Source organism: Danio rerio, chromosome 17, assembly GCF_052040795.2.
Source record: "Danio rerio strain M-AB ecotype USA chromosome 17, GRCz13ab, whole genome shotgun sequence".
Lineage (NCBI taxonomy): Eukaryota > Metazoa > Chordata > Actinopteri > Cypriniformes > Danionidae > Danio > Danio rerio.
This window is the reverse complement of record NC_141037.1, coordinates 9,332,196-9,350,637: the sequence shown is the minus strand read 5'-3', so window position 1 is coordinate 9,350,637 and position 18,442 is coordinate 9,332,196. Positions and strand designations below refer to the sequence as shown.

Here is an 18,442-nt window from a genome sequence, read left to right as displayed (position 1 = left end):
TGTAAGGGGTAACTTAGGGTTTAGAGTTAGGTTGGGAGAGACGTTTTGCTTTTCAAAAAAAAAAGAGAAAAAGTTCACTGGAAGAAATGCTGTTCTTGAGTTTTTGTCTTGTTTCTAATCCAAATATCAAACAATTCCTAAATCAAGAAGCATTTACTAGACAAGTGGAAAAGTATTGTCTTGTTTTTAGAAATAATATGTAAAAATAAAGTTATTTCTTTCTTAAAATAAACTAAATAATTGGACACAAGCAATCTTGGTTTTGCTTTGATTTTTATTAGATTTTTTATTTTTTTTTATTTCCCCATAGATTTATTACTACTGCTTTTTTAAAATTATTTTTTTATGTTAAGCCTCCCTTGGACAGGTGTTGAGAATTAGAACATTTGCTAAAAAGCTTAAACAAATGTTATGGAGTCAGATCAGTTTCCAAAATAATACATATACAAAATACAATTCATAGATTTGGGGGTTGTGGGGTTGGTTGGGTCATGTAGCTCGCAGGGTTAGGTGTGTGGGTGTATGTGGTCAAAAGACAAAAAAATGAAAAGCGGGGCTAATAATTCTGAATTCAACTGTATAAGTTCAAGCTCTATTTAATATATAAATTCAGTTTATTTATTTTTTAATAAGTTCTTAACCAAATTAATTATAAATTTTAAAGTGTGACAGGTGTACAATTCAGCATACAACTAATTAATTTAATTGACAAATGTACAATTTTATATATATATATATATATATATATATATATATATATATATATATATATATATATATATATATATATATATATATATATATATATATACAAAAATGATTTTAGACAATGTTGGACTGCCATCATTTATCATTTATTTCATTTTGAAATAAAAGCTGTATATTGAAAAAAAAAAAAGTTCTTCTTGTCTACGTTTGTCCTCTTACAGATCTTGTGTGTTAAGTTAATTTTTAACAAGATTTTTTTTACTCAATTTCACAAGGCTAAAAGTAACCGTAGTTGAAGAATTTTTTATTTTATTAAATTTTTTTATTGTATTTGCTGAACATTTCCAGTACAATCCATAACATGTCTTACAATATTACACATTTTAGCATAACATGTGTAAATAAAGTAACAAAAGAAAAAAGGAGAGGGAGAAAAAATAAAACAAATAAAGAACAAGAGCGGGTATACATAACATTCACCATAGAGAAGAGGAGTTTAGCTTTGTAAGTATATTCACAGTTCTGGTCGCTTTACGACTTGAAAGTCCTTTAAGAGTTTCGAAATACATTTTTAAATCAGCCTTGAAATGGAAGATGTTAGGCTTCCTCCCCGACCATTTACACTTCTTACCTAATATCAACAGATTGAACATAAACAGGAGATTCTTATCTATATCTTTTTATCTATATAAAATATGACATCTCTTTTCTTAATAATAATTCTATGACCACTCAGTAGCCTATATTAAATAGACATTTAACATCAAACCAGAAATATTTAGCATACTTACAATCAAAAAACAAACGCATAACAGTCTCAACATCCATTCCGTAAAAAACACACGATTCAACTTTATACCTCTTGAGAATATTCTCAAATCCCTGCTGAAAAATCCAGCTTAAACCCACCTAGGATGGTTTGCTGGTTTTAGCTGGTCGACCAGGCTTGTTTTAGAGTGGTTTTGGCCTCTTCCAGGCTGGTTTCCAACTATTTCCAGTCTGGTCTTAGCTGGTCAGGCTGGAAAGTGACCAGATAAAACCATCTAAAACCAGCTTGACCATCCTGGTTTAAGCTGGACATTGCTGGTTTTGGCTGGGCTCCCAGCCTGGCTGGTCAAGTTGGTTATAGCTGGTCATGACCAAGCCTGTCCAGCTAAAATCAGGCTGGAAACCAGCCTGGAAGTGGCCAAAACCCCTCTTAAACCAGCCTGGTCGACCAGCTAAAACCAGCCAATCATCCTAGGCTGGTTTAAGCTGGATTTTTCAGCAAACTAGTTAGTTGGAAATATTTTATGTATACTTTTAAAATAGATTTCACTGACTTCATTAGTGACACAATATTTGTTGTTATAAGTCCAGATCAAGTTCCAATTGATATTCTCAAATTGGTTATTCCAAAATTGATGGTGAGATGAACGTAAATTACTGCACTAACTAGATTTCTGTCCTAAATGTATTACTATATTAACCTAAACGTTATTTTATTCAGAGACTTAAAATAATGAAGGTCTTAATCCATCTGTCTCTGAGCAAACATTATTCGTCGTACACAAAGCCGTTTAGCACAAACTGGATTGGATTAGCGGTCAACATCGGCGCGCTGGTTCTTGATTGACGTGGCAACAGTAACTAAGGAAGGCGGGGCTAATCTTGTTGTTGTTGCTCTTGGAAACAACCAGCAATGGCTGCTCGCTGAAGTCATTCATGGATCCGCTACAGCATACATGACTGGACTTCTTCGCAACATTTACTGGATATACGGTACGTTAACTTCATAATAACATCACAGTAAAGGGTAGAAGATGTCAAATGGAATAGATTTGCTGAACATAAGAGCGAGACTAACAACAAACTGCGCGTTAGCGCAGACATACACTCTGATTTGTTTGCGTTGTTTCCAGCTAGCTAGCGTGTTAAATTGAGCAAAGCTGCAACATCAACAATCACTAACAGAAGCATACACATTTATATATCTATTAACAATCATAATCGAATTAACAATAAAAAGAATTCGGGGTTTGTTTATTAGCTTCGGCTAACATTGTAGACATTTGTGAAGGTTTTTAAAGGTGTTTCTGTGTTGGGGGTTAACGTTAAGTGAAATATTACATAATCTGATTAACCGCAGTAAGAGTAAATAAAGACCTTCATGTTATTGAGGTAAAATATTCTCAAATTCGTTTATTGAACGGTCCTTATACAGGCTCATAGCCAGGAGGAGTTCGGGTGGTTCGAAAGACCCACCCCCAACTGACAAAGGTCCAGAAATTTGTCCTACTTTGACTGCTATTCCATCATAAAGTATGAAAATAAACGGTCGAAGAAGGCTTTAAGACCAAGTGGAATCCTCTGTTGGCTGTTGTTACTTCAGATAACCAGTTTTGGCCAATGCAAACAATCATTTTTCATGAGTCCAACTTGTGTGCAAGAAAACATACAATCTGAGAAAAGTTAAGTCATCTTTCACTACTGACCTACTGTATTGCTGTTTAATAGAGAAAACAGTTTACAAGTAACTTGTATTCTAATTCTAAACCTTGGACTTTATTCACGAAAAAAAAAGATCAATAAAAAGGTGTGAAGCACCAACGGCGGCCCATATCATAGTTAATTTCATATCTAATCAGGGTATTGTTATCCATGATTTTTCATTCATTCATTTATTTTCTTTTCGGCTTAGTCCTTTTATTAATCTGGGGTCACCACAGCGGAATGAACCGCCAACTTATCCAGCATGTTTTACTTCCAGCTGCAACTCATCACTGAGAAACATCCATACACACTTATTCACTATGGACAATTTAGCTTACCCAATTCACCTAAAGCACATGTGTTTGGACTTGTGGGAGAAACCGGAGCACCCGGAGGAAACCCATGCCAACACAGGGAGAACATACAAACTCCTCACAGAAATGCCAACTGACCCAGCCGGGGCTCGAAGCAGCGACCTACTTGCTGTGAGACGATTGTGCTATCCACTGCGCCACCGAGCTGCCCCCATGATTTGTCAATGTAACGTTTTTACTAGAGAAAACTCTAGAAAAACTGTGAAGCTCTACATTATTATTGTTTATTTATTTATTTATTTATTTTTTTATTCAAATGACAAAATTCTAACTGAGGGAAGTTGAATGTGCTGGCCAGATTTTTATTTGCCTAACAAATGAACAAAAGCTACAGTTTTAAATAAAAAAATAATAATAATAAATTTTTTTTAAAATGATGAATCATGTAATAAATTAGTATTTTATAGCATGTTTTTTCAAAATCTTTAAGGAAATGTTTTGGTACATCAAACAGTTTGTTTCTGACGACCATCTGACAAGCTATTTAAACAAAAAAGTGCTTAAATATCACTAAGATGCAGTATTTAAATCATAATTAAATAGAAAATGAGATGAATAACTGCAAAAAGGTCCACTTTTTGAGAAAAAAGAACCCCCCTATTCATCAGGCAGGCTACGGCACTGTTATATTATTTACCATGCGAATTTAAATATCGGGGGTGAAAGCTTATTTAAATTACTCCAAAACAACATTAGCACTATTTAATTGACAGTAAACAATGTTGTACTTAGTCATTGGCTGATAACAGGATTTCACTGCTTACAATTTGCAAACAATACTTTTCTAAAATTACAATATTAAGTAGATAATCTAAATGTGTGAATATAAAACCAACTTTACCTCAATCTTAATGTTCGAGGTAGCGTTGGAGTTAGAATCTCTAATGTTAGTTAATATAATCTATTTTAATGGTTGATCTTTTCTGTTTTAAGGACTGATGTTTCCAGAATGAATGTTTATATTTCATCAGAATGCCAGCAGGTGAGTAAAGATTCTTAATACTTGATGTGTAACAACTCTTTGTCTGTCACTGGTGATCATAGATATTCTAACATGCAGATTTGGTTAAATCTCCGTTTGACAGGTCAAAGTGATGTGAGAGCTAAGACGAAAGCTCGCTTTGATGAGGTTTTGAAGAGATACACAAACCCTCCATCTGAGAAAAAGAAAGCCAAACAGATCTCTGACCAGTCTCAGGAAATTATCGTGGTTAGTAATAATTCATTCATTTATGTATTTATTTATTTTTTTTGGCTTAGTCCCTTTTTTAATCTGGGGTCGCCACAGCGGAATGAACCACCATTTTATCCAGCAGATGTTTTACGCAGTGGACGCCCGTCCCATCACTGGGAAACATCCATACATGCTGATTTACACACATACAATTCGGACAATTTAGCTTACCCCAGTGGTTCTCAAACTTTTTTCATCAAGTACCACCTCAGGAAAAAAATTGTCTCTCCAAGTACCACCAAAATGAGCAGTATTGAAATACAGTAGCGTAGTAGGCCCAGTAAAGCCGCTACAACTCTGCAAAGTAAAAAAAAAAAAAAAACGTGGCAGATTACCTAAAAATATAAATGTGTGTAGCATGTACATGACATACATGACATATTTAATTCCTCCGCGTACCACTAGAAGAAAGCCTGCGTACCACTAGTGGTACACGTATCACAGTTTCAGAACCACTGGCTTACCCAATTCACCTGTAGCACATGCAAACACGGGGAGAGCATACAAACTCCACACAGAAATGCCAACTTCTTGCTGTGAGGTGATTGTGCTACCCTCTGCTTCACCGTGCTGCCCGGTTAGTAATAATTAGGAAGGTAAAGCTGGTTTTATGTTTGCACATATTGACTTTCTCCTTAAAAATATATTTTCAGAAAATGTATTCTTTGCTAATACTAAATAGGTAAATCACATTAGCAGCCAATGACTGTTAAAGTACAACATTGTTCACAGTCAGTTAAATAGTGCCTGTTATTGAGCTGGTTTTGTATCCACACATTCAGACTTTCTCCTTAATAATATAATTTCAGAAAAGTTTTTTTTTTTTTTGCTTTTTACATAGTGAAATCATATTAGCAGCCAATGACTAGCAAAGTACAAGTGTTTACTGTCAATTAAATAGTGCTAATGTTGTTTTTAAGTCTTACATACTTGCATGAGATCTCAGACTCAATATTCAACGTACCATGGTAAACAATAAAGGGAGCATGCCACAAGTTGTCACTGAACAAATGTGCAAATATAAAATAAACTTTACCTCAGAAATTTTGTTTTGAAGCCATATTTGATTCAGATGAAGTCATACTTCATTCAATTTCAGAGCGAATGTTCAAAGTAACATGGTAAACAATATAGAGACCATGTTACAAGTTGTCACTGTTCAAAAGTAAACAAATGTTCGAATATAAAGCCAAATTTACCTCAGTGTAATAATATTTGCAAATGTCAACCTTGCCATCAAACAAGCACCAAATTAGCAAAACCCTTTTATAAGTTGTATGTGTTGACCTGCATTTTATTTCATTGACCAAATTCACACAAGTACCAGCTTCACAGATGTCATATCTGTAATGAAGCATATTCGTTAAGGAAAATTCAAAGTGTGGTAGGAGATAATTCTCATCCTCTGAAGCCTTTTTTTGTTCTGTTGCCGCCTGGATGAAGGTTTAGAAGCGTTAATGCTCTTCTAACAGATAGAAATTCACCTTTGTTCCTGAGGCAATAAGGCTAATTAACCTTACATTTTAGCAAGTGTTAAATTTAATGTATGAGTCCTTCCTGTTTTCTTTAGTACCATTTATGAAATTATGCTGGATTGTGTTTTTTTAATGTTGTTTGTAAATTATTTGTCTCTTTATGTGTTTGTTGTATTATGATGCTACTGCCCTAATTTAATTGCCCCTGGTGGGATTAATAAAGTTGTTAGACCTAAACTTATTCTACATAAATGCAAAAAACAAACAAAACATTCTTATTACACACACACGTGAATAAACATTCATTATGAATGTGAATCAAAAAGTACACAAGTTTGTAGTTATAATAATATGTAGAAATTCTGTGAATTAAATGTACATCTATATTTTTTGTTCCACAAAGAGGCGACTCTTATCTCTTTAATAAGTATTATTTATTTTTGGTTGTGCAGTTTAATTTACAGAATTTCTACAGATTATTTTGTAAACTGTAAACTCGCATACTTTTTGATTCACATCCATAATCAGTATTTTTTTACCACTTAATAAAAATAATAATTCTTTACATATATATAGCGCTTTTCTAGGCACTTAAAGCGCTTTACATAATGGGGGAATCTCCTCATCCACCACTAGTTGGCAGTGTCCACCTAAATGACGCAACGGCAGCCATATTGCACACCGCACACCAGCTGATTGATGGAGAGGAGACAGAGTGATGAAGCCAATTATGGTTATGGTTAGGAGGCCGTGATGGACAGAGGCCAGTGGCCAAATTTGGCCAGGATGTCGGGGTTACTCTTTTTTTCGATGAACATCCTAGGATTTTTAACTACAGAGAGTCAGGACCTTGGTTTAACATCTCATCTGCTCACTGAGCAGTGTAGAGTCCCCTTCACTATACTGGGGCGTTTGGACCCACACAGACCGCAGGTTGAGCGCCCCCTGCTGGCTTCATTAACACTACTTCCAGCAGCAACCTAGCTTTACCATGTAGTCTCCCATCCAGGTACTGACCAGGAGCAGCCCTGCTTAGCTTCAGTGGGCGACCATGTGGGAGTTGCAGAGAGCTAGCTGCCGGCTATAAATATAAAATATAAAACATTAACAGATTTTTTTAAAGACATCTCAGTTTTATAATATACTCATTTTTTTTTATTTTTTATGTTTCAGAATGAAACATATATATGAAGGTAAATCCGTTGCGAAACTCGAGAGCTTGCAAATGTAAATGTGAGCACTTGTGATAATAATATTTGTATGTGTAGGTTGAAATGTACACTTACAGCTCTGATGTGAACAGCTGAAATCCTCGATTTGCACACACACACAACAACCCACACACTTGTGTTTTAAATTGGAAGTTGCAGATTAATAGTTGTGTATTTGTAAAATGTCATTCACAAATACAAAGTGACAGACACATGTGTGCACGGCAAATTTGATTGCATCTTTGCTCTACAACCACAGGTCGGCACTCACAACCTCTCAGATTCGTCAGTACAACTACAAATCTCCCGCGCTCTGACTTTTGCAACACATCTCCCGCGATCTCTGTAGCAGAACTCATCTGTGCACTCGCAGATGCAGAGGCGTGAGCAGCGCGGGGCGGGGGAGGGGCGGGGCAGGTGTAAAGCTGTTTGATTGGCTGAAGCCTGACCAATGAACAATGCCAGCAGCCAACAGGACTGAGGTGCAAAATAATCATTTCCCACGATTATTTCATTAGTTAGGGTTTATTTAAACTCTTTTCTGAAGAGATTCTTGTTAAAAATCATAAATTCTACTGTAATGTACATACCAGTAAAAGAGCAGCAAAGCCAGTTTATTGGCTACAGCCAGCCAATGAGAATATGAGATGGGGCGTTTCTGTTTGTCAGCACACAGGGCAGCTCACGTTGTTGGAGGCCTCGAGCAATCAGAGGGTAAGTTATGATTTTTTAATAATTATCTATATGTTCAATACTGTTAGCTAAGCTAAGGACTGTGCTGGGTGCTTCTCTTCTTTGTTTCTTATATAAGAAAACAGTTATGAGTTATGTAGGAGTTGCTTTCTATCATGTTATATGGTTCTAAAGATACGATTCAACCCACATGAAATAAGAAGTTGTAATAGCATTTATAGTAAACAATATTACGTTTTTGAACCATACTAACTATAGTAAACTGTATTATACTGTATATATTGCAGTATCTACAACTTTGTTAATGAATGCGACAGCACACTGTAGTATTAACTAGCATGAACTTTAATGAATTGAAGTATATATGTAAAACCTAATACATTTTAAAGCAGTTTCATTTCTTTCTAATTTATACATCTACATGCATTACATCTGATTTAGGTCCACTACTTGCATCCTTCAACATGATATGTGTGTTCAAAGGAAGAGCAACTAGGTGAGGGAGACAGTGTCCATCGCTCGGCAGAGGGTCCACTTTGAGCATCTCATCTGCAGGGTTAAGCAACATAAGCTGAACAGTCATCATCTCTCTCTATTACAGCGAGCATCAACCAGCTTTACACAATGGCTTGCTTTCTGACCATTAGTAAAGGCTTGAGCAAAGTATTAAAGAGGAGATAACATTTGATGGGTACTAATGAAGTTGGATTTACCACCTCCATCTCATTATGAACAAGGAAAAACCCTGAAATATTTCAATACAAGTAACTAGACATTTGCACTGCACTTATTTGGACTGTAAATTTTATTTGACAAATTACATTCCCTTACAGAACAGGTGTCAAACTCAGTTCCTGGAGGGCTGCAGCTTTGCAAAGTTTAGTTCTAACCCTAATTAAACACACCTGATCAAACTAATTGAGTCCTTCAGGTTTGTTTGAAACTTTCACTTAAGTGTTTTGAAGCAGGGTTGCAACTAAAAACGTGCAGGGTTACGGCCCTTCAGGAACTGAGTTTGACACCCCTGCCTTACAGTAAAGTGTAAAAATACTACATTAAACAATTATCAAAATAAAAGTTGTGTTTGTGGGTGAGTGTGTGTTTTGTTCAAATCTGTAGTCATCTTGGCAAGAAAAAAGAGAAAATAAAGTCGGCTTCCTCTTGAATGATCTGAATTATTTTGAAGTGTTTGTAGATGAGCTGGATCATCATGTCATCTTTAGCATAAATAACATCCTTTTCAAGCTATGCAGCTTCTCTGAGTTCCTCATCGACTTGAAACATCCTGATCTCTCCTGTCACTCCATCCTTACAGGAAACTGAGAAATAAAGGTAGTAACTTTCATAATTAAAAAAGTGATATAAAGGACACACTGTACACAAACATGTAAATAGATAGATGGATAGATAGATATGATGCAGGTTATAATAACAAAAACCAGTATGATCTGTAAGAAACTGAAACGCCTAGTGTTATTTTTAATTGCTATTAATGTGTGCGTGTGTGTGTAAATATACTTCAATTCATTAAAGTTCATGCTAGTTAATACTACAGTGTGCTGTTGCATTCATTAACAAAGTTGTAGATACTGCAATATATACAGTATAATACAGTTTACTATAGTTAGTATGGTTCAAAAACGTAATATTGTTTACTATAAATGCTATTACAACTTATTTCATGTGGGTTGAATCGTATCTTTAGAACCATATAACATGATAGAAAGCAACTCCTACATAACTCATAACTGTTTTCTTATATAAGAAACAAAGAAGAGAAGCACCCAGCACAGTCCTTAGCTTAGCTAACAGTATTGAACATATAGATAATTATTAAAAAATCATAACTTACCCTCTGATTGCTCGAGGCCTCCAACAACGTGAGCTGCCCTGTGTGCTGACAAACAGAAACGCCCCATCTCATTGGCTGGCTGTAGCCAATAAACTGGCTTTGCTGCTCTTTTACTGGTATGTACATTACAGTAGAATTTATGATTTTTAACAAGAATCTCTTCAGAAAAGAGTTTAAATAAACCCTAACTAATAAAATAATCGTGGGAAATGATTATTTTGCACCTCAGTCCTGTTGGCTGCTGGCATTGTTCATTGGTCAGGCTTCAGCCAATCAAACAGCTTTACACCTGCCCCGCCCCTCCCCCGCCCCGCGCTGCTCACGCCTCTGCATCTGCGAGTGCACAGATGAGTTCTGCTACAGAGATCGCGGGAGATGTGTTGCAAAAGTCAGAGCGCGGGAGATTTGTAGTTGTACTGACGAATCTGAGAGGTTGTGAGTGCCGACCTGTGGTTGTAGAGCAAAGATGCAATCAAATTTGCCTTGCACACGTGTGTCTGTCACTTTGTATTTGTGAATGACATTTTACAAATACACAACTATTAATCTGCAACTTCGAATTTAAAACACAAGTGTGTGGGTTGTTGTGTGTGTGTGCAAATCGAGGATTTCAGCTGTTCACATCAGAGCTGTAAGTGTACATTTCAACCTACACATACAAATATTATTATCACAAGTGCTCACATTTACATTTGCAAGCTCTCGAGTTTCGCAACGGATTTACCTTCATACATATACATCCTCAGCAAATTTAGTTTCAAGTTTTTCCTGCAAATGTCACATCCACAATGCTGGAATTGCTCATGTAATCTTTATTTGAACTAGAAAAATGTTGCTCATTGAAAAATAATCACTGTAAATATTAACCTAATCGCGTTTTCTTTCAGCTTCAGACCTTAAAGAAGAACCTAGATTTGAGTAAAGACACTGAAGATGATGAAGCCATCCTACATAACACATACGATCCGGCTCAGGGCAGCCCTAGATACACCAAAAACAGGCGCAGGGAGAGGGAAGTATCAGAAAAGACTAACATAAACAATGCTGTGAGTGAGGAGGAGTCCACATTGACCAGCGGGAAGAGGAAAAGCAAGAGGAAGCTCCCACAACCACCACCCAGTGTTCAAGATGCAGATAACAATGACAGAAGGACTGATGCAGAAACTGATGGAAAACCTATTAGGAGGATAAAAAAAGGGAAAAACAAAGCTGCTAATGACTCGAGTCAACAGAAAGAGCAGACGGAGACAGAAGATGATTATTTACGAGCGTACCAACATCAGATCTCACAGGAAGAAGAGACGGCGGGAAAGAAATCGACACGAAAGAAAGCCGCAGAGAAGCTTGAGGAGAAGCAGCTGCTAAACAATGAGCTGGAGAAGAAAAAGAAGAAGGCGAAATCAAGCAAACATGATGCTGAAAGAAGGTAATACAATTATTTAAAAAAAGTAATATGTTGTTCTTATTATTTAAGATTGAACATTTGCAGGGCTGAAGTAAATAATGTTGTTTACATTACGTGATTATCCTTATGTAATAAAGGTAACACTTTAATTTAAGTACCAATTCCAGTTAATTATTCATTTTCCTTCGGCATAGCCCTTTATTTATCAGGGGTCGCCACAGCGGAATGAACCAGCAACTATTCCAGCATATGTTTTACGCAGTGGATGCTCTTCCAACCCCGTACTGGGAAACACCCATACACTCTGGCCAATTTAGTTTATTCAATTCACGGGTAGAAAATGCAAACTACACACAGAAATGCCAGCCGGGACTCAAACCAGCGACCTTCCTGCCGTGAGGTGACAGTGCTAACCACTGAGCCACGGTGCCGCCCTCCAGTTATTTACTAGTGGTGAAATACCTGCCTTGTAATAAGATATTAGCTGTTTATCGGTACTTAAAAAGTACATATTCTGTATGATCGCTAATTTTACCTAATACTTAAACCCAACTACTATCTTAATTACTATTAACAAGCAGCTTATCAGTAGTTTATTGAACTATCGGTTGTAATTATTGGTTTGTTATTAGCAAGAACTGTACCTTAAAATACAGTCTGACTGTAATAATTTGAAAAATCATGCTAAAAGTGAGAGTATCAAATACATCAGTCTTTTGAGGAATGCTTATTTGTTCATCTCATACTTATCACAGCTTTGCATTGCAGTTGGTATTTTAAAAATACAGCTTTAGTCATAAAACTAAGCAATTAAATACAATTTAGAGATTAGTAATGTAGTGTGACAACTAATATATGCATCTTATTTAAGTAGCCAATCCAGTGTTGCCAGATTGGGCGGTTTTCGTGTTTTTCAGATGATTGGGCAGGTTTTTTTGCATTTCGGCTGGTTTCGAACATTTTTTGGGCTGGAATCAGTCAGCTACATCTGCCAACACTGAGCCTATCGTCTTTTAGTGAAAAAAGAAACATGTCATTAAAAATAAATTGAGCTGTCTAAATTTAATATTTTTTGTCATTTAAATATTAAAGGGATAGTGCACCCAAAAATTCCCTCAAAAAAAGATTCAGTCATCATTTACTCAGCCTTTACCTTTTTCAAAGCATTGTGAGTTTCTTTCTTCTCTTAAACACACAATTTTTTGTGTGTTAAAGTGGGAAACTTGTAACCATTAGTATTTATTTTTCCTATTAATGAAGTCAATGGTTGCAGGTTTCCAGCATTCTTCAAAATATCTTCTTTTGTGTTTAATTGAAGAACATAAAGGTTTGGAACCACTTGGAGGTGAGTAAGTAGAGATTAAATAAAATTTTTGGGGTGAACTGTACTTTTTTTTTTTTTTTAACAAAATACAGGTGTTTTTTCCACCTTTAAGTTTGAGAGCCACACGATTTTTGCTTTTTGCAATTCTGTTTAGTGATACAAGAGCTGAATATATCACACATTTTACTTTTCACAAACTTGAATTTTAAGTGGCCTTAAAGCATTGGATGAAATAAAGAGATCACAGTTTTTAGTTTTCATGATTTTCTTTCTTTTTTCTCTTAATTTGGCTTGTCTCTTTCTCTGCAGTCAGGCTGAAGTGTCAGCAGAAAACCAGACAGAAGTCATCCAGGATGATGTAGAGGAGTTCAAGGAGGATACAGTCAAACCCAAAGTGAAGAAGAAAAAGAAACGAAAAGAAGGTATAATCAGCTGTCTACATTTATATCATCACCATGATAGTTTTACTGTGCCGATTCACTGTTGCATTCTACATCGGGTGGGGTGATATGGCAAAAATGCAATCTCGATAATTATTTTCCATATTGAATGATAACGATATATATTCTGATATCAGTTTTAATGCTTCCAGATTTAAATTCCAGATGACAGAAGCCACAAAAATTAGAGGGTCCATTAAATGGCATAACATTTTCGGTAAATAAACTTTTGGGGGCCGAATATTCAGTACATCTCTAATATCAACACACTTTTAGATTCCCATTGTTGCACATTTCTGCAGTGTGATTGGCTCTTAGATCGATATAGAGTAAAAAAGTCCAGAGCTTATCATTGTTACGGACTTAAATTTTAACGCAATTCCATATAATATCGTTTATCGGCCCAGTCCTAATTCTACGTTATATAGTTCCACAATATTTCAAATAATTGTTTGTTGTAGCCACATGATCCAGTTTTCCTGTAAATTTGTTTACTAACCATCAACTTAACATAAAATTCAACCATCAACATAAAAAATTAATAGAGTATGTACAGTACAATGAATCAATGAAATGAGTAAAAATCGATTACTAAAAGCGCTGGCAACAAATTTCATAATCGATTCATTGTGTCGCGCGACACGGAGATGTTTAATTAAAAAAAGAACACTTTAGCTCAGCGCGGGGCGGAGTGAACACGGCCTCTCTCCGTCTCTCGTGCACTGATACAGAGTTCAGCGCCTCAAAGACAGGGATGATGCGGAAGAATCACTACAGAAACCTACTTTTATTAAAGTTGCTGGTGCTGGTGTTTCTGTCTGGCGCTGAGCCATAGAAAGACAGCGGGGGTTGAGTTGGTTTTGTTTTCAGTATTCTTAAATTAAATACTTTTCTTTCTTAGTAATTTTGTCTCGTTTCCAGTTCAAATATCTAAAAAAGTCTTACATTAAGACCACAAAAGAAAAATGGCATGAGAAAATGAAGTGATGCTGAAAACTTCTGTTTGAGATTATATCTTATTAAGATATTTTTTTTCACCCGTTGGCAAATAATTGTGCTTGTTTTAAGCTAACAATCACTTAATTTTGAGGTGAAGTGATTTCTTATGCTATTTCATGTGTCTAGTATGTATCTTAATTTAAAAACATTTAGATATTTGGATTGAAAACAGGACAAAGCTAGTTTTGAGCTGTTATAATAATAGTAATAATAATAATAATAAAATATTAATATTACTATTATTAAAACAGCTCAGGGATGAGCTTTTTTGAATTAAGGGTTGGAAATGAATGCTTGTCTTGTTATTTGATCCGATTAATCGAAAAAATTATTGATAGATTACTCGTTATTAAAATAATTGTTAATTGCAGACCTAATGTACAGTTGAAGTCAAAATGATTAGCCCTCTTGTCAAATGTTTTTTCTTCTTCAAATATTTTCCAAATGATGTTTAACAGAGCAAGGAATGTTTCACAGTATTTCCTATAATATTTTTTCTTCTAGAGAAAGTTTTACTTGTTTTATTTTGGCTAGAATAAAAACAGTTTTAATGTTTTATGGTCAATATTATTAGCAATTATTATTTCAATTGTCTACTGAACAAACCATTAATATATAATAATTTGCCTAATTACCCTAAACTGCCTAATTACCGAGACCCGGAAGAGACGTAATGTATATTTTTGTAAGTTTTTGTGTTCCCTTGCAAAGATGTTTTGCGTTCCCTCAAAAAACTTGTTCTACAAACACTTCTTGTTCGCTTTATACATGTCAAGCCTCCCATTTTTGCCAGGATTCTCCCGTATTTTACCATTCTGTCCCACTATTATCCTATCATTAAGTATTTTCCCAATTTTCTCCCATATTTTTACTCTTGAAAGCACGCTGAAATTAATAAAAAAAGGTCTGCATTCACTTTCTGTCCATTAAAGCTGTGCGTCGATCATTGCTCTTCATATGCAGCCTCTGAATCAGCGAATGCATGTATATGTGCAGACTGACAGACGCAGCTCTGTATGATAAACGGATAAACGCAGAGGGAACGCAAAAACTTAAAAAATATATTTTTCTATCATTCCATTTTTTTCATGTCGCCATAGCTAATTAACCTAGTCAAGCCTTTAAATTGCATTTTAAGCTAAACATTAGTATCTTGAAAAAGAGCTAGTAAAGTATTATTTACTGTCATTATGCAAAGATAAGATAAATCGATTATTAGAAATGAGTTATTAAAACTATTATGTTTAGAAATGTGTTGAAAAATCTTTCTGTTAAACAGGAACTTTGGAAAAAATATACAGGGAGCTAATAATTCTGGAGGGCTAATAATTCTGACTATAACTGTATAAGTGTATGTATATCGTCATCTTGGAATTATAAGGTTCTATCTGCGTTCTGAATGATTTTGAGATATTGAGCTTCAAAGTCTTTGCATTCCAAAGCAAACAGTCTGTGTGTAACATTTGTTTTTTGTTTTTTATAAAAAGTCTTAAAATGTAAACAACTTATAAAAACATCCCAAATTATAAATAGGTTGTCATTTAATAAGAATATGTCAATAACTTAATTTTAACAAAAATGTCAGATAGAACCTTATAATTCTAAGATGACGATATGCTTCCTTTATGCACTTTTTTGCACATGTGATTTGTGGGTTTGAATGCGATGGTTGATTCTGGTAGTGCCTGTTGAGGAGGAGCAGACAGAAGAAAAACCAGCCTTTGATGACAGTTTGGTCCTGGGAGTTTACATCCACAGAACAGACAAGCTGAAGACCGACCTGATGGTGTCTCACCCCATGGTCAAAGTTCATGTGGTTGATGAGGTCACTGGACAGTATGTCAAGAAGGAGGACAGGTTTGGACTTTTCTTTCTTCGTTTTTTCACTAAAACCAAAACCTGCTAGAAGGCATTTGGATCTTAGGTTTCAAACCCGTATCGTGTTTCCTTCTGCTTACAGTCATCGTCATGTTTCATCCTTCTATGAGCAAGAAAACATCGAGCACATTCTGCCCATTATAACTCAACCATTTGACTTCAAGAAACACAAAACAACAGTTCCAGAGTGGGAGGAACAGATCATCTTCAATGAGCGATTCGGATATTTTCTACAAGATGACGACGAAAGTCCACGTGTAATGCTGCTTTTTGAGGTTTGTTAAAAGTTTAGGATTACATTTGCATTGTCAAAGCAAAGAATTGAATAAGGATCACAGTTTACATGCTGTTACAGATTCTGGATTTCATCAGTATGGAGGAGGCTCGAACAAACGTCTCAGTTGATCGACATGAAAGAGGTTTCAGAAAGATTGCTTGGGCTTTTTTGAAGGTACCAGACTTTACTGTAGTTCCTGTTATTTTTTTTTTAATATTTAATAATTTCATGCTTGTTTATTTGATTATTAGCTCCATAGCTGTTTTAATTTCATGTAGGTTAATTCAACCTCTCCCTATTTAAACACACCTGAATTAACTCATCATAACATAAGAAGAGACTTCAAAACCTGAAGTTAATGGGTCAGATAAGGAAGACATCCAAAATATGTACCAGCACGAGTGGTCTTTAATGAACCTAAAAGAGCACATGTCACTCCACTACTCATCCGTTTGCACTGGCTGCCAGTCGCATCAAATTCAAAGCTGTGATGTTTGCTTACAAAGCGATTTCTGGCTGCGCCCCTTCTTATCTGCTCTCACTTCTGCAGATTTATAGGCCCGCCAGAAACTTGTGTTCTGTGAATGAACGTCGCCTCGTGGTTCCATCCCAAAGAGGGAAGAAATCACTTTCCCAAACTCTCGCATTCAATCTGCCCAGTTGGTGGAATGAACTCCCTAACTGCATCAGAACGGCAGAGTCACTCGCTGTCTTCAAAAAACAACTTAAAACTCAACTATTTAGTCTCCACTTTCCTTACTAATCTGCAATTCCCTCTCTGATCCCTCCACTAACTAAATAAAAAAAAATTACTACTGTTTTGTTTCTTACACTTTCTTTGCATACCTAAAACTTTCCTACAGCACTTATTTATTGTTGCTTTTATAGTTGTGTAAATTGCTTCCTTGTCCTTATTTGTAAGTCCCTTTGGATAAAAGCATCTGCTAACCCTGCTGAAAAATCCAGCTTAAACCAGCCTAGGCTGGTTGGCTGGTTTTAGCCGGTTGACCAGGCTGGTTTTAGAGGGGTTTTGGCCATTTCCAGGCTGTTTTCCATCTGGTCTTGGCTGGTCAGGCTGGAAAATGACCAGCCAAATCCAGCTAAAACAAGCTTGACCAGCCTGGTTTAAGCTGGATATAGCTGGTTTTGGCTGAACTCCCAGCTTGGCTAGGCTGGTCAAGCTGGTTTTAGCTGGTCATCTAGTAGCCTGACCAGCTAAGACCAGGCTGGAAATGGCTGGAAACCAGCCTGGAAGTTGCCAAAACCCCTCTAAAACCAGCCTGGTCGACCAGCTAAAACCAGCCAACCAGCCTAGGCTGGTTTAAGCTGGATTTTTCAGCAGGGAAATGACTAAATGTAAATGTACTGTTGATGTGTCTCTAGGAACAGGGTTGGGAAACACTGGGTTAACTGTTTCCTTTTTCAGATGGTCATTGTGTTCTTCAAATGTTTCTTCTAGCTTGTAGGAACCAATGGGGTGTTGAACATTGACACCAAACTGCGTCTGCAGCTTTACTGCCCTCCTCCACGAGCAAAGAAAGTACCACAAACGGTGGAAGTCTTTCAATGGTGGTCAAAGTACCCAAGGAACAAATACACCTCAACTCTCTATGTCACCGTGAAAGGCCTGAAACCACCAGAACATGTAGGTATACATTGTGCTGGATCATCTACTAAATATTAGTATTCAGAATCTATAAGTTAATGCCTAGTCATTTAGCTTTTTTTAAATTGTTGTTGCCATAGAAACATTCTGACAGTTAGAATCAGTTATTTGCCTCATTTAAAAAGAAAACCCTACAAGAAGACACGAAGGCCGTACTCACACTAGGTACAGTTGCCTCGAACCGGGCCAAAGCACGCTTGTCCCCCCTCCCGTCTCCCCTGACGGCCCGCACTCACACCACAAACGGGCCTCGGCACACTTACGTCATCGCTGCTGCGCTGTTCAGTGAGAAGCGCTCTCTCACCCAGCAGCACAGAGGAGATTTCTCTAGTTATATCGTTTCAGTCGTTTGATATGCAGTGACATGCAGTCAGATATTTCGCCGAACAGATCCGCCACTTTTGGCGCTCAAAAACAATCATAAAGCCCTCGTG

At 36.3% G+C, this 18,442-nt stretch overlaps 1 protein-coding gene and 1 long non-coding RNA gene across 4 annotated transcripts in view; both read left to right on the top strand.

Annotated features, from left to right (window-relative positions):
- The first annotated feature begins 2,363 nt into the window (after positions 1–2,363).
- The window catches only part of ahi1 (Abelson helper integration site 1), a 38,016-nt gene continuing 21,937 nt past the window's right edge, over positions 2,364–18,442 (top strand). For 2 of the 3 annotated variants that reach the window (XR_015512683.1, XR_015512682.1), the window contains exons 1-9: positions 2,364–2,469; positions 4,488–4,536; positions 4,640–4,764; positions 10,907–11,445; positions 13,058–13,170; positions 15,870–16,044; positions 16,148–16,340; positions 16,421–16,516; positions 17,802–17,987. Coding sequence is in view for 1 of the 3 variants with exons in the window: in NM_001319989.1 (NP_001306918.1) it covers positions 4,527–4,536; positions 4,640–4,764; positions 10,907–11,445; positions 13,058–13,170; positions 15,870–16,044; positions 16,148–16,340; positions 16,421–16,516; positions 17,802–17,987 (1,437 nt within the window). In the remaining 2 variants the exon portion in view is untranslated. 3 annotated transcript variants of the gene reach the window in all.
- LOC147839918 (uncharacterized) lies at positions 8,114–9,244 on the top strand. Its single transcript, XR_015513020.1, has 2 exons — positions 8,114–8,188; positions 8,609–9,244. It is a non-coding gene; the product is annotated as an uncharacterized LOC147839918 (long non-coding RNA).